Source organism: Anas platyrhynchos, chromosome 33 (assembly GCF_047663525.1).
Source record: "Anas platyrhynchos isolate ZD024472 breed Pekin duck chromosome 33, IASCAAS_PekinDuck_T2T, whole genome shotgun sequence".
Lineage (NCBI taxonomy): Eukaryota > Metazoa > Chordata > Aves > Anseriformes > Anatidae > Anas > Anas platyrhynchos.
Window position 1 is genome coordinate 9296315 of NC_092618.1, and position 23850 is coordinate 9320164.

At 52.0% G+C, this 23850-nt stretch overlaps 2 protein-coding genes across 6 annotated transcripts in view; one reads left to right on the top strand and one right to left on the bottom strand.

Moving 5' to 3' along the window:
* The window catches only part of LOC119713057 (latent-transforming growth factor beta-binding protein 4-like), a 104558-nt gene that overhangs the window by 61400 nt on the left and 19308 nt on the right, over positions 1-23850 (bottom strand). The window lies entirely within an intron of this gene.
* Positions 1795-21687, top strand: LOC140000170 (maestro heat-like repeat-containing protein family member 7). The gene is made up of 6 exons (XM_072029951.1): positions 1795-1896; positions 2174-2311; positions 2490-2660; positions 3017-3172; positions 3514-3615; positions 21655-21687. The coding sequence occupies exons 1-6, from the start codon at positions 1795-1797 to the stop codon at positions 21685-21687; spliced, it is 702 nt and encodes a 233-aa protein (XP_071886052.1).

Sequence of the window (23850 nt, forward strand, 5' to 3'; positions counted from 1 at the left end):
CAAACCGCATCTTCCCCGAGGAGTGAACAGCAGAGCCAGCCGTGCATCACCAGGGATGGTGACGCCCTCCAGAATGCTCCCTGACTGTTTGCTCCCTGCCGTCTTAAAGGCAGGTGTCAGGGGGCTTCCTGCACATCCTGACCCCGAGCAGAAGGGGGTCTGTGACACGCTGCTACCCCCACGGCACCCAACGCCATTGCTTCTCCTCCTTCTGCATCATCCCTGAGGTCCCTCTTGCTCCCAGCACTCCTCACCTTGTGCTTTACATCCCTGCCCACCACTCTCCTCGCCGTGGGTCTGAGCCTCCCTCCTCAGCCATTCCTAGTGAAAGAGCTTTTCACCATTTGGCAAGCTTGTTGGCAAAGATGCTCTTCCCTACTGACTCTTCGCTGTTTCCCCCTGTTTAGAATGCATATTGAGAGAGGACATGGTAAATTATGCAGAGAGACACAAGAATTTGGAGGACACAGCATACCCGTTTTCTACAACATCAACTCCGTGTGAAATTGCCAAGGTAATGAGCTCTGGCCTTGCTGGGGATCTTGTCCGCAGCATCAGCAGGCATCTCGTGTGAGCAAAGGGGTCCAGAACCGGTGGGGCTGGCACGGCCTCACTCGCCCTGCTGAGAGGGTTCCTCTTGTCCCCAGGCTGGGGCTATGCGAAGGCTGCTCCCCTGTGTCCCGGCAGCAGCTCCAGCCCTCCTGGCCACCAGCAAGCCCTGGTTACCTGCAGGGCCAGCACTCTGGCCCCATATGCCCCATCCTCACCCCTTCCCCCGAGGGCCCTCTCTCCAGAGCTGCCCTTGCTGCTCAGCTAAGCAGCACCCTTGGGACACTCAGTGAGGCATGTCTTCGCTCCTCCTTCTTCCCACAGGGGTTTGGAGGATACCTCTTCCCTGCTGAGAGGCTGGACATCATCCTCACAGCCCTTGAAGCTTTACAAGACTCCAGCATCCATGACAAGCAGGGGGCCTGCAGCGTGCTGGACGCAGCCTTGGAGGTCCCTGACTACTGGCTGACAGATGTAAGTGGCCTGTGGCCATGGCCCTGCCCTTGAGCTCTTCCAGGCATGGTTCCTCTCTCCTTCCCTGCCTCCCTCCCTGCCTCCCTCGCACATCGGGGTCTCTTGGGCTCCAGAAGCCACCTGAAGCCAGCAGAGAGCAATGGAAGGGGCCAAAGTTTGAGTGGCAGCTGTGGCAATGGCTGCGGTCTGCTGGCAACACCATTCCCACTTTGTCCCCCAAGGTGCCAACAATCATGGAGTGCATCAGGAGAAACCTGGGCAGCATCCACACGGCATCGGCGCGGCAGTGCCTGGACTCCCTGCTTCTCCAGCTGACCTACATGATGCCCAGGAGAGAAGTCATGAACCTGCTGCAGTTCTCTCCGCCACGTGACAGGTCCTGGCCTTAACATCCTTGAGGGCTTGTTCCGCGTCGGGAGATGCACCTGGAGACTCTCTGCTTGCCACACCAATGGCAAAGGGCAGGACATCCCCAAGGAGCACAGCCCTCCTTCCCACCAATGTGTTCCAGCCCTACTGGGCCAGCCAGGGCTGCAGCAGCCCAGCTGTCCAAGGCAGCCCAGAGTCCCCCTGCCCCCAGGGAACACCAGCTCAGCCCCCTCCTGCCTGCCCAGGCTGGGCCCTCAGTGCTCCCCAAGTCACAGGGGCTGCAGGACAGCCTGGGTCCTCTGGGGCTGGCCCAGTTTGTGGCCCTGCGGCTGAGGCAGCCTCACTGACAGAGTCTTCTGGGCTTGCAGCACTGACCTGGCCATGTGGGAGGTGATCCTGGCCATGCCGCAGACCTTGGAGAGGGTTTTAGGAATCATGATACGAGACTTGCCGCTGCGCAACTGGTACACCGCAGACACCGAAGACACCTGCATCCGTCGCTTGGCTGTGAGTTCCCAGATGAAACCTTGCTCCCAGCAGGGCTACGTGTGCCCCTTCAGGCACACAGGCACAGCCCTGTGCCCATCTACCCCCAAACTGCCAGCTCCCGCAGGACGTACGGACACATGGTCCCTGGGGCCGGCAAGCCCCCGTAGCTCCCCGCGCCTGGTGCCTCTTTGGTGCCAGCTGGCGCTGCCCCATCCCTGCCCAAAGGTGGGAGAAGAAGAGGCTGCAGGGAGCCCTGCAGGCCCTGCCAGGCTCTCACTGCTCTTTCTTGCAGATGCTGGGCCGGAATCACATTTTTTTGGAGGACTTTGGTAACCCGGTGCACCTCCAGAGCTACCTGAGGTACCCAAGCCCAGAGATGCGCTTGATGGTTCTGAAAGGGCTCTGCACCGTGTCAGAGAGCCCTAAGAAGGTGAGCGGGCCATCGTCAAGCAAAGCCATGTTGGCAGCCTGGGGCTTTGCTCTTCTGCCCTCCCGTCCCTCCCCGCTGCCAGGAAGCAAGGCAGGAGGCTGGTGCTCAGGAACCAGAGCCCTTTGCCCAGGGTGGTCTCTCACTGCCTCACGGAAGGGAAATGGTGTCTTTCCTACAGGCAAGGAAAATTCAGGTCTTGCTGCCAGACATTGTGGAGGCCCTGCAGGACACCAACATGGTGCTGAAGGCCCTGCCTGTGCTGAGAAACGTGATGGCTCATGTGGAGAGGTGGAAGGACAGTGGCCTGGCTCTGAAGCTGGCTGAGAAGCTCCTGCCATTCTTTGACCACGTAAGTGTGCTGCGGGAGCCCGAGCCCTCAGCTGGGCCCCCTGTAACGAGGGCTGCCCTTCAGCCCGGCCCTGTGGGCAGCACTCAGGCAGGGCCTTCCCAGTCTCCTCGTCAGCCCAGGCGCTGGGGAGCTCTGCTTGGGCATGGCTGGTGCGGCTGGTGGTGAAAGTGGGGTGGCTGGCGGGCAGCCTGCGATGGCAACCGATTGCGTTGCCCTTCACGGGCACCAGGCCTTGCAGCTGCCCCTGAGCAGCTCCTCTGGGAAGGATCCAGCGCTGAAGCATCTCACAGTGCTGGGAGCTCCCTTCACATCGGCCACGCTAATGCTGAAATTCCTCCTGTCCTCCTCCCTGCCAGGGGTCCAGCAAGGTGCGGGAGCACTCCATCTGCCTCTTCCAAGCCGTGGTGGAAGCTGTGCTGTGGCAAAGGACGAAGAAAATGAAGAGGACAGTTCACAGGAGCCTTCTCCCACTCTACTTTCACATGAGAGACCAGAGTGAGAGTGTAGCAAAGGTACAGATCTCAGAGCTGAGCAGTTATGTGGGAAAGGGTGTGCTGATGCCACAGGGTTGCTGTGGGGGATCACAGAATTTCTAGGTTGGAAGAGACCTCAAGTTCATCGAGTCCAGCCTCTGATCTCTTGCTGTGATCTCTGGGATCTCTCTCATTGTGAGCTGCCTCCGATGGTGGCTGTCCCGTGGCCTTGCCTTGGCCACTGAACCCAGTGCACGCTGCCCCCCACCACAGCCTCCCATAACGCGCTGGGAAAGGCTCGCAGCCCTGCCAAGAGGAGGGGACAGAGGGTCTCCTTCCCAAGGCTGTGCTGCTACCTCCCAACCTCTGCTGCTCCGCAGGCCTCTGGGGAAGCTCTCGCCGTGGCTGCAGAGTTTCTGCGATGCAAGGAGCTCAAGCGCTTGGCCCAGACAGAACAGACATGGAGGATTGGAGAGTGCTTGGTAAGGACCCAACTTGGTTTGCTCCAGCTGGGCAAACGCGCCCGGCCAGAGCCCGCTGCCTGCAGCCGCATCCTCGCTCCCTTCCTGCCAGCACAGAGCCCCAGGGGGCTCTTCTGCAGGCCCCTCTGCCCTCCCTGCCCCCAGGATGCTGGAGGAGACCCTGGAGAGGGTGTGCAAGCCCCGTGACCCTGCGTTCTCTCTCTCTCCAGCTGCAGCAGGACAGAGGCAGAGTAGAAGAATACCTGCAGCAGAGCCAGCCCTACCTGAAGGCCACTCAGACCAACTTGCGACTTGAGGCCGTCAGATTCATTGGTGAGCCCAGCCCCTGGGTCCCTCTTGGGGCAGCCTTTGGCAGCCCCAGGCACTGCCCTGTTGCCCCCAGAGCCCCCCGACTGGGCCCTTGCTCCAGGGTGCAGGAGGGGGCACAGCCTGGCTGGCCAGGCCAGGGGCTGCGCTGCTGGGAGCGTGCTGGGGAGCGGGGCTCTGATGGGATCTCTGTGTCTAGGTCTTGCTGCGCGCTACTGCGAGGACCAGAGCAAGAAGAAGCTGAATGAAATCCTCAGAGGTGAGTGAGGGCAGTGGGGGGTGTGCTAGGGCTGGGGGGACAGCGGCAGAGGCCCCCGTGCCTTGCCCTGCTCCAGGGAAATGCTTCGGGGCGGAGGAGCAATGCAGCCATAGGAACGAGGGAGAGGAGACGGGGTAGCCTGTGGTGTCAGGGAATGGCCTCCCAGCCTGGAGCTGGGCAGTGCCGCTGAAAGGGTTGAGTGTCCCTGAGGAAGAGTCAGGGGAAAGGGCAGTAAGGCTGACAGAAGGTGGGAGCCTGTTGTAGAGCACGCAACCAGGACGAAGAGGGAGATGAGACAGCCTACAAGCAGCTAGGAGCAGGGTCACGATTGCTAGCCCTTGCTCTCATGGGGAAGCACAATAGCGAGAGGAAAGAGTCCAGGAGATTCCTGGAGTGTGTGAATCCTCCCAAGGGATGGAGGCAGGTGGTGAGGGAACCAGCTTGTGAAGGTGCCCCACTTGACCTGTGGTGCGCAGGTGGGGAAGGACTGGTGGCTGCATTTGGGACATTGCTGAGCAGCAGCTTTCAACGGATTCCTTTGTCCCTCCTGCTCCTCCTGGCCTGGGGAAGAGTCGAGTGGGGCTGGCATGCTCTGCAGGGGATGCCTGGGGATCTCTGCAACGAGTGGGTTTTCATCTCTGCTCTTCTTTCTTTTGCAGTCCTCCAGCCTTCAGAGAACGACCCGGAACCCATGGTCCGTTCCCTGGCAGTTCAAACCACCCTGATCCTGACGTCAAGGCATAAGGCAATGTCAGGACGGAGATTTCCACTGCCGTGTTGCCGCTAGCCCCGCAGCAGTCCTCAAAAGAGCAATATATATTTTAATAGAACTAGGTTGTTGTCTCGTTATTCCAGCAGCTCCTTCACAGTGACTCGGTGCCATGACGCTGAGCTAACTTGGAGGCCACCAAGGACGTCTTTTCCCTGGGCCCGGTGACTGCATGGCGCCTACTCAACCAGTGAAAGAGTCACAGAACCCTTGCGCTTGGAAAAGGGCCTTCAGCTCAAGTCCAAGCGTCAGCTAACACCACCAGGCCCACCACAAAACCACGGCCCTTAGCGCCAAGTCCACGCATTTCATAGAATCATAGAATCATAGAATATCCTGAGTTGGAAGGGACCCTTAAGGATCATCAAGTCCAACTCTTGACACCGCACAGGTCTACCCAAAAGTGCAGACCATGTGACTAAGTGCACAGTCCAATCTCTTCTTAAATTCAGTCAGGCTCGGTGCAGTGACCACTTCCCTGGGGAGCCTGTTCCAGTGTGCAACCACTCTCTCTGTGAAGAACCCCTTCCTGATGTCCAGCCTAAACTTCCCCTGCCTCAGCTTAACTCCGTTCCCGCGGGTCCTGTTGCTGGTGTTAATGGAGAAAAGGTCTCCTGCCTCTCGACACCCCCTTACGAGGAAGTTGTAGACTGCGATGAGGTCTCCCCTCAGCCTCCTCTTCTCCAGGCTGAACAGGCCCAGTGCCCTCAGCCGTTCCTCGTACGTCTTCCCCTCCAGGCCTTTCACCATCTTCGTAGCCCTCCTCTGGACACTCTCCAACAGTTTCATGTCCTTTTTATACTGTGGTGCCCAGAACTGCACACAGTACTCGAGGGGAGGCCGCACCAGCGCAGAGTAGAGCGGGACAATCACCTCCCTCGACCTACTAGCGATGCCGTGCTTGATGCACCCCAGGACACGGTTGGCCCTCCTGGCTGCCAGGGCACACTGCCGGCTCATATTCAACTTGTTGTCTACCACGACCCCCAGATCCCTCTCTTCTAGGCTGCTCTCCAGCGTCTCCTCGCCCAGTCTGTACGTGCAGCCAGGGTTTCCCCGTCCCAGGTGCAGGACCCGGCACTTGCTCTTATTGAACTTCATGCGGTTGGTGATCGCCCAGCTCTCCAACCTATCCAGATCCCTCTGCAAGGCCTTTCCACCCTCATTCGAGTCCACAACTCCTCCAAGTTTGGTGTCATCAGCAAACTTGCTCAAAATGCCTTCTATTCCTACATCCAGATCGTTTATAAAAATATTGAAAAGTACCGGCCCTAAAATGGAGCCTTGAGGGACCCCACTGGTGACCGCCCGCCAGCCTGACGCAGCGCCATTCACCATAACCCTTTGGGCCCTGCCCGTTAGCCAATTGCTCACCCATCGTAGGATGTTTTTATTTAGCTGTATGGTGGACATTTTGTCCAGTAGGATCCTATGGGAAACCGTGTCAAAAGCCTTGCTGAAGTCCAAAAAAATCACATCAGCTGGTTTCCCTTGGTCCACCATACGGGTGATCTTATCATAAAAGGAAATCAGGTTAGTTAGGCAGGACCTACCCTTCACAAACCCATGCTGGCTGGGACCAATGACTGCATTGTCCCCCAGGTGCGCCTCAATACGTTCGAGAACCATCTTCTCCATGATTTTACCAGGCACTGATGTGAGACTGACAGGCCTGTAATTGCTAGGGTCTTCTTTCTGACCCTTCTTGAAAATCGGCACAACATTTGCCAGCTTCCAGTCTACTGGGACCTCTCCAGACTCCCAGGATCGTTGAAAAATAATTGAGAGAGGTTCCGCGATGACGTCCGCCAGCTCCTTCAGCACCCGGGGATGAATCCCATCCGGACTTGTAGGGATCCAGGTGGAGTAGCAGATCCCGCACACGTTCAGGGTCGGTTGGGAGTTTGTCATCCCCACCGTCCCGGTCCTCCAGCTCGGGGCACCCTGGGTCCCGAAGCCCATCATCGGCATTGAAGACAGAGGCAAAGAAGGCGTTAAGCGTCTCTGCTTTGCCTATGTCATCGTCTGTGAGAAGACCTTCCCTATCAAGGAGCGGCCCTATGTATTCTTTAGTTCTCCTTTTTCCATTCACATATCTAAAAAAACCCTTTTTATTTTCTCTCACAGACACAGCCAGCTTCAACTCTAGGTGTGCTTTAGCCACACGAATTTTCTTCCTACAGACACGAACAGCATCCCTGTATTCTTTCCATGTCACCTGGCCCTCCTTCCAGTAGCGAAACACTCTCTGTTTCCGCCTAATCTCCATTAGAATGTTCCTGGTCAGCCACGCCGGCCTCCTGCCACGCCTGCCTGACTTGCGATATTTAGGAATTGCCTGATCTTGTGCTTCTAGGAGGCATCGCTTAAAGAGTGACCAGCACTGGTGGACATCAAGGCCTTCAAGAGCAGCTTCCCAGGGGACCTTGCTGACTAGTTCCCCGAGCAGCCTGAAGTCCGCCTTCCCCATTGTCGTGGTTTAACCCGGCTGGCAGCTAAACACCACGCAGCCGTTCGCTCACCCTCCCCCCTCCCTCTCTGGGACGGGGGAGAGAAATGGAAAGTGAAGCCCATGAGTTGAGATAAAGACAGTTTAATAAGACAGGAAAATAATAATAACAAAATAATAATAAAATAATAACAATAATAATACAATGGTGATAATAGGAAAGTAATAATAGTATGTACAAACAAGTGATGCACAATGCAATTGCTCACCACTCGCTGACCGATGCCCAGCCTAACCCCGAGCAGTCCGGCCCCCTCCCCCCGGCTAGCCACCCCTATATATTGTTTAGCATGACGTCAGATGGTATGGAATACCCCTTTGGCTAGTTTGGGTCACCTGTCCTGGCTCTGTCCCCTCCCAGCTCTTACTGCACCCCCAGCCTGCCCGTTGGCAGGACAGAGCAAAAGGCTGAGATGTCCTTGGCTTAGTATAAGCACTGCTCTGCAACAATTAAAGCATCGGGGTGTTATCAGCACTCTTCTCATCCTAAGCCAAAACACAGCATTCCACCAGCTACTAGGAAGAAAATTAATTCTGTGCTAACTGAAACCAGGACATCTATCCACCCCTTATTCCATACCATTTATGTCATGCTCAGGTTACACTCTTTTCCATACATTCTAATTAGTCACCTATAGTAATCATGGTAGTGATAACATACAGTATAATATACTATTTAACATGGTACAATTCAGTTCATGGGCTATTCTCACCCAGTATTAAATCTCCTTGAGGTACACACCGCACCTCTCCGTTCTTTTGCATCACCCACCAAGTGTATCCAGGTCCCTGAGCGAAAACAATTCCACGAATAGGTTTGCCTTTTCCTGAGGCAGGAGTAGCCCAGACTGTTTTACCCAGCATATTTTTTACATGCACTACAGGAACTTTATCCCCATCTACAGTACGTAACAGGTTTGATTGGGCAGGTCCAGCTCGGTTGGTAGATCCCCTAGTATTGACTAACCAGGTGGCCTTTGCCAAATGCGTATCCCAGTTTTTGAACGTCCCAGCGCCCATTGCTTTCAAGGTAGTCTTTAACAGGCCATTGTATCGTTCAACTTTCCCGGAGGCTGGTGCATGATAGGGGATGTGATACACCCATTCAATACCATGTTCTTTGGCCCAAGTGTCTATAAGGTTGTTTCGGAAGTGAGTCCCATTGTCTGATTCTATTCTTTCTGGGGTGCCATGTCGCCATAGGACTTGCTTTTCAAGGCCCAGGATGGTGTTCCGGGCGGTGGCATGAGGCACAGGATATGTTTCCAGCCATCCGGTGGTTGCTTCCACCATTGTAAGTACGTGGCGCTTGCCATTGCGAGTTTGAGGGAGTGTGATGTAATCAATCTGCCAGGCCTCTCCATATTTATATTTCAGCCATCGTCCTCCATACCAAAGAGGCTTTGACCGTTTGGCTTGCTTGATTGCAGCACATGTTTCACAGTCATGAATAACCTGTGCTATAGCGTCCATGGTCAGGTCCACCCCTCGATCACGAGCCCATCTGTATGTTGCATCTCTACCTTGATGGCCTGAAGTGTCATGGGCCCATCGGGCTATAAATAATTCACCTTTATGCTGCCAATCCAGGTCCACCTGAGCTACTTCAATCTTAGCAGCCTGATCCACCTGCTGGTTGTTTTGATGTTCTTCAGTAGCCCGATTCTTGGGCACATGAGCATCTACGTGGCGTACTTTCACAGCCAGGTTCTCTACCCGAGCAGCAATATCTTGCCACAATGCAGCAGCCCAGATGGGTTTGCCCCTACGCTGCCAGTTGTTTTGCTTCCATTGCTGTAACCATCCCCACAGGGCATTTGCTACCATCCATGAATCGGTGTAGAGATAGAGAACTGGCCATTTTTCTCGTTCAGCAATGTCTAAAGCCAGCTGAATGGCTTTCACTTCTGCAAACTGACTCGATTCACCTTCTCCCTCAGCAGCTTCTGCAACTCGTCGCGTAGGACTCCATACAGCAGCCTTCCATCTCCGATGCTTCCCCACAATACGACAGGACCCATCAGTGAACAGGGCATATTTCTTTTCATTCTCTGGCAACTGGTTGTACAGTGGGGCTTCTTCAGCACGACCCACCTCCTCCTCTGATGATATCCCAAAGTATTTGCCTTCTGGCCAGTCCATGATCACTTCCAATATTCCTGGGCGACTGGGGTTTCCTATTCGAGCCCGCTGAGTAATCAGTGCAACCCACTTGCTCCATGTAGCATCAGTTGCATGATGCGTAGAGGGGACCCTTCCCTTGAACATCCAGCCTAGTACCGGCAATCGGGGTGCTAGGAGGAGCTGCGCTTCAGTACCGACCACCTCCGAAGCAGATCGAACTCCTTCATATGCTGCCAATATCTCCTTTTCAGTTGGAGTATAGCGGGCCTCAGATCCTCTGTATCCCCGACTCCAAAACCCCAGGGGCCGACCTCGAGTTTCCCCAGGTTCTTTCTGCCAGAGGCTCCAGGTGGGGCCGTTCTCCCCGGCTGCAGTGTAGAGCACATTCTTTACATCTGGTCCTGTTCGAACTGGCCCAAGGGCTACTGCATGGACTATTTCCTGCTTGATTTGTTCAAAGGCTTGTCGTTGTTCAGGGCCCCATTCAAACTCATTCTTCTTACGGGTTACTTGGTAGAGCGGGTTTACAATCAGACTGTAATTTGGGATGTGCATTCTCCAAAACCCCACAACACCTAGGAAAGTCTGTGTTTCTTTTTTGTTAGTTGGTGGAGACATAGCTGTTATTTTGTTGATCACATCCATTGGGATTTGACGACGTCCATCTTGCCATTTTATTCCTAAAAACTGGATCTCTCGTGCAGGTCCTTTGACTTTATTCTGTTTTATGGCAAAACCGGCTTTCAGAAGGATTTGGACTATTTTCTTCCCTTTCTCGAAAACTTCCTCTGCTGTGTCACCCCACACAATAATGTCATCGATGTACTGCAGGTGTTCAGGAGCTTCCCCCTGCTCTAGCGCAGACTGGATCAGCCCATGGCAAATGGTAGGGCTGTGTTTCCACCCCTGGGGCAGCCTATTCCAAGTATATTGGACTCCCCTCCAAGTGAAGGCAAATTGTGGCCTGCACTCTGCTGCTAGAGGGATGGAGAAAAATGCATTAGCGATATCAATTGTGGCGTACCACTTGGCTGCCCTTGATTCAAGTTCATACTGAAGTTCTAGCATGTCCGGCACTGCAGCACTCAGTGGTGGCGTGACTTCGTTCAGGCCACGATAGTCCACTGTTAGTCTCCACTCGCCATTAGACTTTCGCACTGGCCATATGGGGCTATTGAAAGGTGAATGGGTCTTGCTGATCACTCCTTGGCTCTCCAATTGACGAATTAGCTTATGGATGGGAATCAGGGAGTCTCGGTTAGTGCGATATTGCCGCCGGTGCACAGTTGTGGTAGCAATTGGCACTTGCTGTTCTTCGACCCTCAGCAACCCCACAACAGAGGGGTCCTCTGAGAGACCAGGCAAGGTAGATAATTGTTTAATGCCCTCTGTCTCTAAGGCAGCTATACCAAAAGCCCACCGGAACCCTTTTGGGTCCTTGCAATATCCTCTTCTAAGATAGTCTATGCCAAGGATACATGGAGCATCCGGGCCAGTCACAATGCGGTGCTTTTCCCACTCATTCCCAGTCAGACTTACTTCAGCCTCCAATACAGTCAACTGCTGAGATCCTCCTGTCACTCCACAAATATAGATGGGCTCTGGTCCTTTATAGCTCGATGGCATTATAGTACATTGTGCACCGGTGTCTACTAAAGCCTTATACTTCTGTGCGCGTGATGTGCCAGGCCATCGAATCCACACAGTCCAATAAACTCGATTGTCCCTTTCCTCCCCCTGGCTGGAGGCAGGGCCCCCCTAATCCTGGTCAGAATCTTCTTCGTTTCTGTGTTTGAAGGATTGTCTGCTGGAAGTTGGAGCAGCAAACTTTTCGGAGAATCCTTTTTTCCTGATTGTTTTCTTTTGCAACTCACGTACCCGTGCCTCTAGGGTCGTGGTAGATTTTCCATCCCATTTTCTCATGTCCTCTCCATGGTCTCGTAAGTAAAACCACAGGGTGGCACGGGGTGAGTACCCACTATATCGTCTTCCTTGTGTGGGTGAACGCCTACCCCTGATAGCTGAGACACTGCTTTGTACAGGTGCGGAGGAGAATAATCTCTCTTCAAGTTGGTGAAACTTTTCAGAAAGTTTCTCCCAGGTGTTCTCTTTCGGTCGTTGGACACTGGTTGGTTCAGGTTGGGGGGAAGATAGATTCTCTTTAAGTTGGTGGACCTCTTCAGACAGTTTCTCCACAGCTGAGACGCAGGCCTGTAAGGAAGAGGAGAGACTTTCTTCGTACTGCCGGAGTTGTTTAGCCGCTTCATCCACTGTGGGTTCCTCATCCTCTTTCCAGGCCATTATTGCCAATGAGCTGGCATATGATGATGGTGCACTCCGTACAAACTTCCGCCACATGGGTCGTGTACACTTGACTTCATCTGGATCTTTGGATGTTTGTCTCTGGTCTGGATCCTCATAAATCACTTCCCGTACGGCTAATTCCCTCAGGTACTGGATTCCCTTCTCCATAGTGGTCCACTTGCCTGGTAGACATAAAATATCTTCCTTGAAGGGATACCTTTCCCTCACAGCTGAGAGGAGACGCCTCCAGAGGCTGGTGGGTCGTGCTCCATCTGCAATTGCTTTGTCAATGCCGGCGTCTCGAGCAAGGGATCCCAACCGTCTGGCTTCCCTGCCGTCTAATTCCACACAATTGGCTCCAGAGTCCCAGCACCGGAGCAGCCAGGTGACAAGCTGCTCACCTATACAGCGACCAAAATCTTTTCGCACATCTCGTAGCTCGCGCTCGTTTAGGCTTCGGGTAGTTACTGTTGCTCTTTCGGCATCCTCATCTTCCTCCTCCTGAATCCTTGATGGCCCAGCGTCGTCATCATCTTCGTCATCTCTATACTTAGTTTTGGCAGAAGCTTTACCTGGATTGGCAGAAGACTCTCTGCGTTCTAAACGACTTGAATTTCTGTACCATATTTTCACCTTCTCTACAGGGGCAGCTTGCACTGCTACTGCTCGTTTCTCTGACTTTGTTACAGGGTCTGCCACAGGGGTTGGAATGCGCTCTGCAGGGTCAACTTGCACTGCTACAGCTCGTTTCTCTGACCCCGTTACAGGGGTTGGAATACCCTCTGCAGGGTCAACTTGCACTGCTACAGCTCGTTTCTCTGACACGGCCATAGGAGCTGGAGCGGCTGCAGGAGCTGGAGCAGTTGCAGGAACTGGAGCTGTAGCGGCTGCAGGAACCGGATCTGGAGCAGCTGCAGGAACCGGATCTGGAGCAGCTGCCGAGTCCACCATAGGGGTCACAGTGGCCGTTGGATCTGTCACAGGGCTTGGAGTGGCCGCAGGGTCTGTCACTAAGTTGATAGCAGTATCAATGGCAGCTCGATAGGCATGAGCCAGGCCCCAGCACGTTACAATGATTTGTGTTACTTTAGAACTGCCAGAATCATGACACCTTTTTTTTCAAGCATTCTGCCAGTTTTTGAGGATTTTGCCATTGTTCAGGGGTGAATTTCCAACACACTGGGGGTGCCAACTGCTCTAGATGCCTGCCCATATCCACCCATACTCTCTGCCACCCACAACTATCCTGCCTCCGGGCAGATCTCCGGATGAGCTTCCTAAGTAGTTGTTTAACTATAAGCAGAATCTGAAGTGCATTCATGAGGCAGAACAACAAGACTATGGTATTCTGAGTATTCCAGAAATATTCAATATCTTGGAGAGCTATTGTGACAAGCTCAGGGGATAAGAGGGTGGTGAAGGAGGAAGGCAGAGTGACCCAGGAGGATACAGGGGTGGTGAAGGAGAAAGGGAGAGTAAGCAAGTAAGGAAAAATATCCTCCCCTTTCCCCTCCACAGATTGACTCCATAATGGAAAAAAACAATAGGTATAATTGCTAATAGTTTCCAAGATACAGTTTCCAAAGTACAGAGTCGACGATGTTACTGAATACAAATAACAAGTTAGAGTCATGACCACATATTTCATCGTCTCATAAGCCATTGCTACAACACACAGCACCATAATGATCTGAAACCAGGGCCCGGAGAGAATAAACAACACGACAGAGAGCAAATACGGAAAACAATGTACTATAATACTCAATTTGGAAAACAGGCGCAGCAGAGTTGAGATTAAAGCAATCAGCATTATGGCAAGCGACTATTAAGCAGGTCTAATCCTTACACCAATTTTAGTTTAACACACTCTGGTCAGATCTGCCGTTATCTCAACCTTTCGGGCCCCACGTTGGGCGCCAAAAGGGCTGTCGTGGTTTAACCCGGCTGGCAGCTAAACACCACGCAGCCGTTCGCTCACCCTCCCCCCTCCCTCTCTGGGACGGGGGAGAGAAATGGAAAGTGAAGCCCGTGAGTTGAGATAAAGACAGTTTAATAAGACAGGAAAATAATAATAACAAAATAATAATAAAATAATAACAATAATAATACAATGGTGATAATAGGAAAGTAATAATAGTATGTACAAACAAGTGATGCACAATGCAATTGCTCACCACTCGCTGACCGATGCCCAGCCTAACCCCGAGCAGTCCGTCCCCCTTCCCCTGGCTAGCCACCCCTATATATTGTTTAGCATGACGTCAGATGGTATGGAATACCCCTTTGGCTAGTTTGGGTCACCTGTCCTGGGTCTGTCCCCTCCCAGCTCTTACTGCACCCCCAGCCTGCCCGTTGGCAGGACAGAGCAAAAGGCTGAGATGTCCTTGGCTTAGTATAAGCACTGCTCTGCAACAATTAAAGCATCGGGGTGTTATCAGCACTCTTCTCATCCTAAGCCAAAACACAGCATTCCACCAGCTACTAGGAAGAAAATTAATTCTGTGCTAACTGAAACCAGGACACCCATATCTAGGGATGAGGTTTTGGTGGCACTTTTCCTTCTGTCACCGTACATTTTGAACTCAACCACTTCATGGTCGCTATGACCGAGGCGGCCACCAATCACCACATCTCCCACCAGACCCTCTCTGTTTTCTAGCAACAGGTCTAGGAGGGCACCTTTCCTAGTTGGCTCCGTTAACACCTGCACCAAGAAGTGCAAGGAGCTATTAAAGGAGCTATTTCTTTAATAGCTCCAGGCCTGGGACTCCAGCAGTGCCCTGGGCAGCCGGTTCCACCCTTTGCATGAAGAAATTCTTCCTGACATCCCATCCTGTGAGTCCACCTGTGGTAGGTGCGCCCACGTAGAAGAACTGCTCAGCCTCCTGGCAGAGCTTCGGGAGGAGGTGGGCAGGCTGAGGAGCACCAGGGAGTCGGAGAAGGTTGAACTGTACTGTGCCAGCCCTGGGACAGATGCGTCAGGCAGACACAGCAGAGGAAATGGAGGATCCCCTACCCTCTGGCCATCAGGCAGAAGGAGTGCATCTCAGTGACGAAGGGATGGAAGTTTAGATCTGCTCGGGGCAGCAGGCGAACCCCTCCTTGCCTACCTCACCTTCCTTTCAGGTGCCCTGAAACAACAGACTCTGGAAGTAATGGACACACAAACGATGATGTGCATGAAGGTCCATCCAGGTTGGAGGGGTTTTCTAGGGCAAGTCAGCCTTCCCCAGTATCACGACCACCTCCATCAAGAAGAAGAGAAGGGTTACTGTCATAAGTGACTCCCTTCTGAGCAGAACAGAGGGCCGCATATGCCGGCCTGACCCAACCCATGGAGAAGTCTGCTGCCTCCCAGGAGATCAGGGTAAAAGGTGTTTCTGGAAAGCTCACTTGCCCCGTAAGGCCCTCTGAGCATCATCCATTATTGTTCTGTCCTGACAGAATCTTCTAAGTGGCACACCAAAATGGGAGGGAGTGTGCGCTAGCGAGATCCTTCGGCCTGCTCCATGCCACGCTGGGTACACTGGAGCACATTTGGAATGTTTCTGCACCGATGCACCCAGCATGAGGGACAAGCAGGAGGAGCTGGAAGCTTCAGCTCCATCCCAGAACAAGCGAGACTTGGTGTGCTGTGATGGACGGGTATAGGCTCTTCAGGAAGGATAGGCAGGGCAGGCGAGGCAAGGGGCTGGCACAAGGACGTGGCCGAGAGCTTCTGGGTAAGGATTAAGGGAGAAAGCAATCACTTGGATGTTGCAGTGGGTGTTTGCGATACCAATGAATTATTCGCTAAGCAACTAAGAGAGACCTCTCTTAGCTCAACTGCCCTTGTCCTGATGGGGGACTTCAACTTGCCAGACGTTAACTGGGAAGACCGCACAGCTGATACAAGCAGGTCCAGGAGATTCCTCACACACCTTGATGACAACTCCTTGGTACAGCTACTGAGGGAGACAACAAGGAAAGGTGCCATCCTAGACCTGTTGCTTGTGTTATAAATGGCTCAGTCTTCAAAATAGGATTATAATCAAAGTTTACAATTTATTAAAGGAATAGAGGTAAGCAAACAGCGCTGGGTGCGCCGGGAGTCTCTGCTCCACCAGGACGCACACCAGTTACATCAAGCAGCTGATTTTTATGCTCCTAGGCTGATACATATTCATTACTACTTCTAAAAAAAATGGGTTATTATAATTAGCTTCCGGGATCCAAACCCTCCTACTGGAGCATGCGCATCAGTCTCTGGTGGTCCCCCTGGGGGTCTCTGGGGGTCTTTCATGCTGAAGGCTCGTAGTCTTCCTCTCAGTTTTTTTTCTTGTCCTTCCCCTTTGTACTCCTTGGCAGCATGTCAAAAGCTTACACAGCGTTCCCTGCAAGTTTTGTCTTCTAGCCATCCTTCAGCTTCTTTCTTCTCCTTAATCTCCTGGCCGCCTGGCCAGATATCAGGGGCTTGCATAGTGTCCCATTCGGAAGTCATAACAGTTACTAGTTGTTAGCAGTTGTTCTGAAACCCCCAGACATCAGAGACTTCAAAGAAAGAACATACAAACACAAATAGCTCTCTATTGACACTTCACATTTAAAAATCTTTGGCGATTGGAGGAAAACTGCCAGTACGCCTGCTTTTGGCAGGGGGGTTGGACCCGATGATCTCTTGAGGTCCCTTCCAACCCCTCCAATTCTGTGAACTTTGGACACGGGGAGGGCAGAGTTCAGGCTGCTCAGGGAACTAGTTCGGAAGATCCCCTGAGAAGCTGTTTTGGAAGGTATCGGGGTCCATTTTTTAAGCACGACCTCCTAAGAGCACAGGAGCAGGCGATTCCAAAATGTTGGAAGTCAAGCAGGCGGGGCAGGAGGCCAGCTTGGCTGAGCAGGGATCTTCTTCTAGAGCTTAAGTGGGAAAAGAAAGCGTGTGGCCACTGGAAGCGAGGTCGTGTGACATGGCAGGGCTACGGAGGTGCTGTTTGCCTCTGTCAGGAGAAAATTGGTGCAGGCAAAGCTCAGGGGTGAAGCTGGCTAGTAGTGTGGGCGACAACGCAGATATATACATTAATATGTGTATTGAAGATGTGAACTGCTAAAGGAGGGCTAGAGGAAACATTGGTCCGTTACTTGCTGAGGATGGTCACCTCACAAACACAGACATAGGCGAAGCAGAGCCATTTAATGTCTCTTTTGCCTCTGTCTTCAAGAGCAATGATGGGCTCTGGGACCCAAGGGGCCCAGAGTTGGGGGGCCATGAGTGCGGTAACAAAAACCTCCTAGCCAAACCCACACTGGATGCATATGAGTCTACGGGGCCTGAGGGGATTCATTCCAGGGTTCTCAGAGGGCCGACTAATGTCCTTGTGAGACCTCTCTCAATTATTTTTCAATGGTCTTGGGAGCCCAGAGAGGTCCAAGTTGACTGTAGGCTGGCAATCATTGTGACAGGTTTCAAGCAGGGCAAGAAAGAAGAGCCCAATAATTACAGACCCGCCAGTCTCTCTTCAGAGCCTAGTAAAAATACGGAGAAACTCTTCTGGGCATTACTGAAGAACACCGGAAAGACAACGTAGTCGTTGATCACAGCCCACCCAGGTTCATGAGGGGAAAGTCCTGTTTAACAAACTTAATTTCCTTTTATGACAACATCACCCGTCTAGTTGAGCAAGGGATGCCAGGTTTTGGATTTCCATCAAGTTTTCAGTACTGTTTCTCTCAGTATCCTTCTGGACAAAATGTCCATTGTACAGCTAGATAAATACATGCGGTTTAGGGTGAAAAGCTGGCTGATGGGTTGGGCTCAAGGGGTTACAGAAATGGGGTTGCATCAGGCTGTTGACCAGTCCCTAGTGGGGTTCCCCAGGGTTCCACTTAGGGCCAGCAGAAGAGGCTGGAGAGCAGCCTTGCAGAAAGGGATCTGGGGGTTTTGGTCGACAGCAAGTTGCATACGTGTCAGAATTCAGCCTGGAGGAGAGTGAGGGGCGGCCTCCTGGCGGCCTGCAGCTCCCTCACGAGGGGAGCAGAGGGGCAGTGTGGCATTTAGGGGTGTAGCCGATTAACCGTTACGGGTCCGGTCAGATTCAGGGTCCTGAACTATCACAATCACAGATTCACCAATAACGCATGTATGAAATACAGAGGTGGCACAGGTGCGCAGCCTGGAAATGAACGCGTTAAAAGGCACAAAGACTCTATAGAGATTCCTAAGTTTCCGCAGAGACACACGATATAACCTAGTGTTCAAATCTCACCCAAAGGCGTCCCAATGGGCGAGAAGAGAGGCTCAGCCCGTCGACTGATCCCAGGAGTCAGGAGGTCCTCAGGATGGTGTATTCCCTTGGGATGGCATCTCCCCTGATGGTGGTATCTTCCCTAATGATGGTACCTTCCCTAACAATGGTATCTTCCCTGACACACCCTCTCTCTTAGGCCAATTTATGAGGTGGAGCTTGAGTGACTCTAGTCAAGCATATTTTAGTTAGGATTGGTGAAAAGGTTTCTTGTCTCTGTTTAAAGTAGTAGGCTCTGAGAAATTCAGAGCACATGCTCAGAGAGGGGTGGTCGCACCTTGGAAGCAGGGAGCTTTTGGGATGGAGGTGTGTTTTGGCATTTTAATGATATTATAATGAGCAAAAGTACATTAGAGTACAGCATTTGTCAAAACATGACAGGTCGTTGGCTCAGGGTAGCAAAAAGTGCAGCTTATCGGTCTCAGCGTGCACAGGAACAATCGAGTCCGCACCTGGTCACAGAGCCTAGCCGTGGTGTCTCCACTCCACTCTATGCTCCGTGCTGTTCCTTAGAGCTAGCACACCAGGTTCCCCCAGCGCAATAGCATCTAAGGTTGGAAGCCTAGGGAATGCTCAGGTAATGCAGCTACGCCCTACCCTGAAAGCCTTTTCAATGCTGTGCATTTTCTTTAAGATGTGAATGTTAGTTTTATTTTCCTAGTTACTTCAGGCAACTGTACCACAGGCAGGTGCTGAGCTCTGCTCTCTGGGGACAGTGACAGGACCCGAGAGAATGGCACGGAGCTGGGACAGGGGAGGCAGAGGCTGGGTGTTAGGAAAAGGTTTTTCACTGAAAGGGTGGTCGGGCACTGGGACAAGCTGCCCAGGGCATTGGGCATGGCTCCAAGCCTGCTGGAAGTCAAGTCAAGTCAAGCGTTTGCACAACGCTCTAACATTCTCCGATATTGGGCGGTTCTGTGTGGAGCCTGGCGTTTGACTCAATGATCCTTGTGGGTCTTGTGTGGGAAAGGAATTTGTAGGTGGCTTTGCACTATTGCACACGTTCCTGAATTAGAGATAATGAAGAAATAATTGTAGAATCGTAGAATATCCCGAGTTGGAAGGGACCCATAACGTTCAAGTCCAACTGCTGGCACCGCACAGGTCTACCCAAAAGTTTAGACCATGTGACTAAGTGCACAGTCCAATCGCTTCTTCAATTCAGACAGGCTTGGTGCAGTGACTACTTCACTGGGAAGCCTGTTCCAGTGTGCGACCACCCTCTTGGTGAAGAACCTCTTCCTGATGTGCAGCCCAAACTTCCCCTGCCTCAGCTTAACACCTTTCCCACGGGTCCTATCACTGGTGATTACGGAGAATAGGTCACCTGCCTCTCCACTCCCCCTCGCAAGGAAGTTGTAGACTGTGATGAGGTCCCCCCTCAGCCTCCTCTTCTCCAGGCTGAACAGGCCCAGCGCCCTCAGCCGCTCCTCATATGTCTTCCCCTCTAGGCCCTTCACCATCTTCGTCGCCCTCCTCTGGACCCTCTCCAACAGAGAGCCGGAGCTGCCAGGTCAACCCAGACCCGGGAAGGGGGGGGGGGGGGGGGAGGAAAAAAAACGGGGAAGGAGACGGGAGAGAGACCCAATCCATGCCGCGTGGAGCGGGGAAGTGGGGCCGTGTGATGGGAAGAGGGTAAGAGGGAAAAGAGGGAGAAAAGCGAGTGTTCTCCCCCGAGGGGGGAATGAGTGAACGGCAGGCAGGCGCAGGTCTGCGCGTGACAACTGCATCCCCTTGCCTTTCCCTCCTCCGCCCGGTGGTGGCAAGGGCGAAAAGTGACAAAAACTCGTGTCAAGGGCTGACTCTCAATAGATCGCAGCGAGGGAGCTGCTCTGCTACGTACGGAACCCTGACCCAGAATCAGGTCGTCTACAAATGATTTAGCACCGGGTTTCCCACGAACATGCGGGACGCAACAGTAAGCATACATGCGCCCAAGCCTTGAGCAGCCAGTTTCTCCGGGAGAATTCTGTGAGAAAAGGTGTCGAAAGCCTTACGGAGGGTTAGGTAGACCACATCCACAGCCATTCCTTCGTCCACTGAGCACATTGCCTTGTCTTAGAAGGAGATCAGATTTGTCAAGCAGGACCTCTCTTTGATAACCACCTACTGAAATGGCCTGATCACCCGACTGTTCTTTCAGTGTTACAGAATCACAGAATCACAGAATTTCTAGGTTGGAAGAGACCTCAAGATCATCGAGTCCAACCTCTGACCTAACGCCAACAGTCCCCACTAAACCATATCCCTAAGCTCTACATCTAAACGTCTTTTAAAGACTTCCAGGGATGGTGACTCCACCACTTCCCTGGGCAGCCTGTTCCAGTGTCTAACAACCCTTTCGGTAAAGAAGTTCTTCCTAAGATCCAACCTAAAACTCCCCTGGCGCAACTTTAGCCCATTCCCCCTCGTCCTGTCACCAGGCACGTGGGAGAACAGGCCAACCCCCACCTCACTACAGCCTCCTTTAAGGTATCTGTAAAGAGCGATAAGGTCGCCCCTGAGCCTCCTCTTCTGCAGGCTGAACAAGCCCAGCTCCCTCAGCCGCTCCTCGTAGGCCTTGTTCTCCAGGCCCCTCACCAGCTTCGTCGCCCTTCTCTGGACCTGCTCAAGCACCTCCATGTCCTTCTTGTAGCGAGGGACCCAAAACTGAACACAGTACTCGAGGTGCGGCCTCACCAGAGCCGAGTACAGGGGGAAATGTGTTGTGTGATGGTACTCCGGATAATCTGATCCATGAGCTTTCCCAGCATCGTGGACAGAATAACAGATCCGTAGGTCCCCGACTCCTCCTTCCAGCTCTTCCTGTAGACAGACGTCACATTTGCTAGTCGCCAGTTGACCACAGCCTCCCCTGATAGCCACGACTGCTGATCAATGATGGTTGCAGGTTGGCAAGTGATTCTGCCAGCTCCCTCAGTAGTGACAGGTGGATCCAATTCTGCCCCATAGATGTGTGTATATCTAAGTGGAGTAGCAGTTCTCTAACTATTTCCTCCTGGATTATGAGTGTTTCATTCTGCTCCCTGTACCTATCTACCAGCTCTGGAGGCTGAGTACCAGGGGAACAACTGGTCTTGCTGCTAAAAACTGAGGCAACGAAGGAATTAAGTACCTCAGCCTTTTCCTCATGTCTTCTATGGTTCTATGTCACTATCATTCCCCTCACATCCAATTCAGAATGGAGATGCTCCTTAATGCTCTTGTTATGTGTATATATATGTATATATATATATATATATATATATATATATATATATAATTACTCTTTTTGTTAGTAATAGTCAGATAGAGCTCCAGTTAGGATTTGGCCATTCTGATTTTGTCCCTGCACAGCTTCAAGACATGGAGGACTGAGCTCCACACCAAACGAAAAAATGGATGGAAAAAAAGCACAGAAAAGGTGGAACGTGGCAGCTTTACATCCCCTGCCCTTACCTGAGTCTATGCTGTAATTCCGTTCAACTGCTTACTGCCGTATTCTCTAAAGCGTCCTGCAACTCCTGTTGCTGTTATCTTGTGAGAGACAGCACAATCAGGGTGAGTCATCTGCCTACAGAAATTAACAACTGACAGAATGGAGCAACTGTCCAGGAGAAGTTGGAGTGGCTGATGGGCCTGCCACAGGGACTGGCGTGTGCCTGCAGGAAAAGTCCCAGGGGTCGGAGACGTGTTGCCTGTGGCTTGTTAAGCACAGGTCAAGCCCCAGCACATTCCAGTAATTTGTGTCTCTTTGGAAATGCCAGGGTGATCACACGCAGTTTTCAAGCATTTCACAGTTTTTTCTAGGATTCTGCACATTCTCAGAGGTGAAGCTCCAAAGCACTGGAGGTGCCCACTGCTCTAGGTTCCTGCCCATATCCTCACACAGTCCCTGCCACTCCTAACTCTCCTGCCTCTGGAAAGATCTCTGGATGGCATGCTTAAGTAGTTGTTTAAAATTATACAAAACCTGAATCACATTTAGGAGATGGGACAACAGAAACATGCTGGTTCGGCCATCCCACGGATATTCAAAGCTTTCAAGAGCTATTGTAATTAGCCCGGAGGAGAAGAAGAAAGGGAGAGTGAAGAAGTGGGGAGAAACGTCCCCCACTGTCCACACCAGTTCCATCCCCCCACCTCCTGCCCCACCCTGCACAGGAGAAAAGGCAAAAAGTGTAAAATAATGTAACTATTAATAGTTTCTAAGAGATGAAGAGATGGTTCCCGAGGTACAGAGGTGGCAATAATTTTATCCTGTCATAAGTCAGTGTTATCCCATACATCAAAACAGTAACCTTAAACCAGCCCCCAGAATTGATGAACAGCATGACATGGAAGACAGACAGTTAGTGATGTGCTATACAACACAATTCTGAAAACAAGCACAACAGCCCCAAGATCAAAAAGATCAACATTGTGATCAGCAACTGTTAAAGCAACTGTTAAACTGATCTATTGCTTATAACAATTTACTTTTAAAATGCTCTGGTCCGATTTGTCATCTCAACCTTTGTGCTCCATGCTAGGCACCAAAAAGACTTGCAGTGGTTTGACCCAGGAGGCAGCTCAGCACTACAGATCTATTTATCCAATGCAATGAAGGAGAGAACTGGGAGAAAAAAAAAAAAAAAGAAAAAAAAAAGACACAAAAGGAGTAGGTTGTTATTGTTATTGTTACAGACACCAACAGAGTAAGGGCATGATATTTTTGTGTGCACATCAATGTGGGGGGGAGATGTGGGGGGAGGATTGGGAGGGACCGTGGGTGGGGCAAAGGGTCACGGGGATCTGGGGCAGTCATGTGTATAAGAAGCTATGCTACGCAGCAATAAATTGGCACTTGAGCTAGACACGGTGTGTCTGTCTCTGGTGTCCCTGCTTGGGGAGCAGATGTCCAGGCAGCCAATTGATGTTGTCTCTCGGGCTGGGGTAGCACGGAGAGAGACAACAATCAAAAGACAGGAAAGGTGGCGGTGATTAATTGAAAAGTGTTGGACCTAAGCATGACGTATATGGTATGGAATTAGGGGTGGATATTGTCCTAGTTTTGGCTGCGATAGAGTTCATTTTTCTTCCTAGTAGCTGGTATGTTGCTGCCTTTCGTATTTACAGAATCACAGAACAGTTTGGGTAGGAAAGGACCTTAAAGATCACATAATTCCAACTCTCCTGCCATGGGCAGAGACATCTTCCTCTAGACCAGGTTGCTGAAAGCCCCATCCAACCTGGCCCTGCTTCCAGAGATGAGGCAGCCACAGCTTCTCTGGGCAGCCTGTTCCCGTGCCTAATCATTCTCTGAGTAAACAACTTTCTAATATCTAATCCGGATCTACCCTCTTGCAGTTTAAAACCATTACCCCTAGTTACTGCTGGCTCATATTCAGCTGACTATCTACCAATATCCCCAGGACCCTTTCTGCTGGGCGGCTTTCCACGCACTCTTCCCCCAGCTTGTGGCATTACATGGGGTTGTTGTGCCCAAGTGCAGGACCCGGCACTTTGCCTTGTTGAACTTCATCCAGTTGGCCTCAGCCCATGGGTGCAGCCTATCCATTTCCCTCTGCAGAGCCTTCCTACCCTCAAGGAGATCAACACTCTCTCTGAACTAGGTGTCATCTGCAAACTCACTGAGGGTGCACTTGATCCCCTTGTCCAGATCACTGATGGAGATATTGAAAAGAAGTGGCCCCAGTACTGGGCC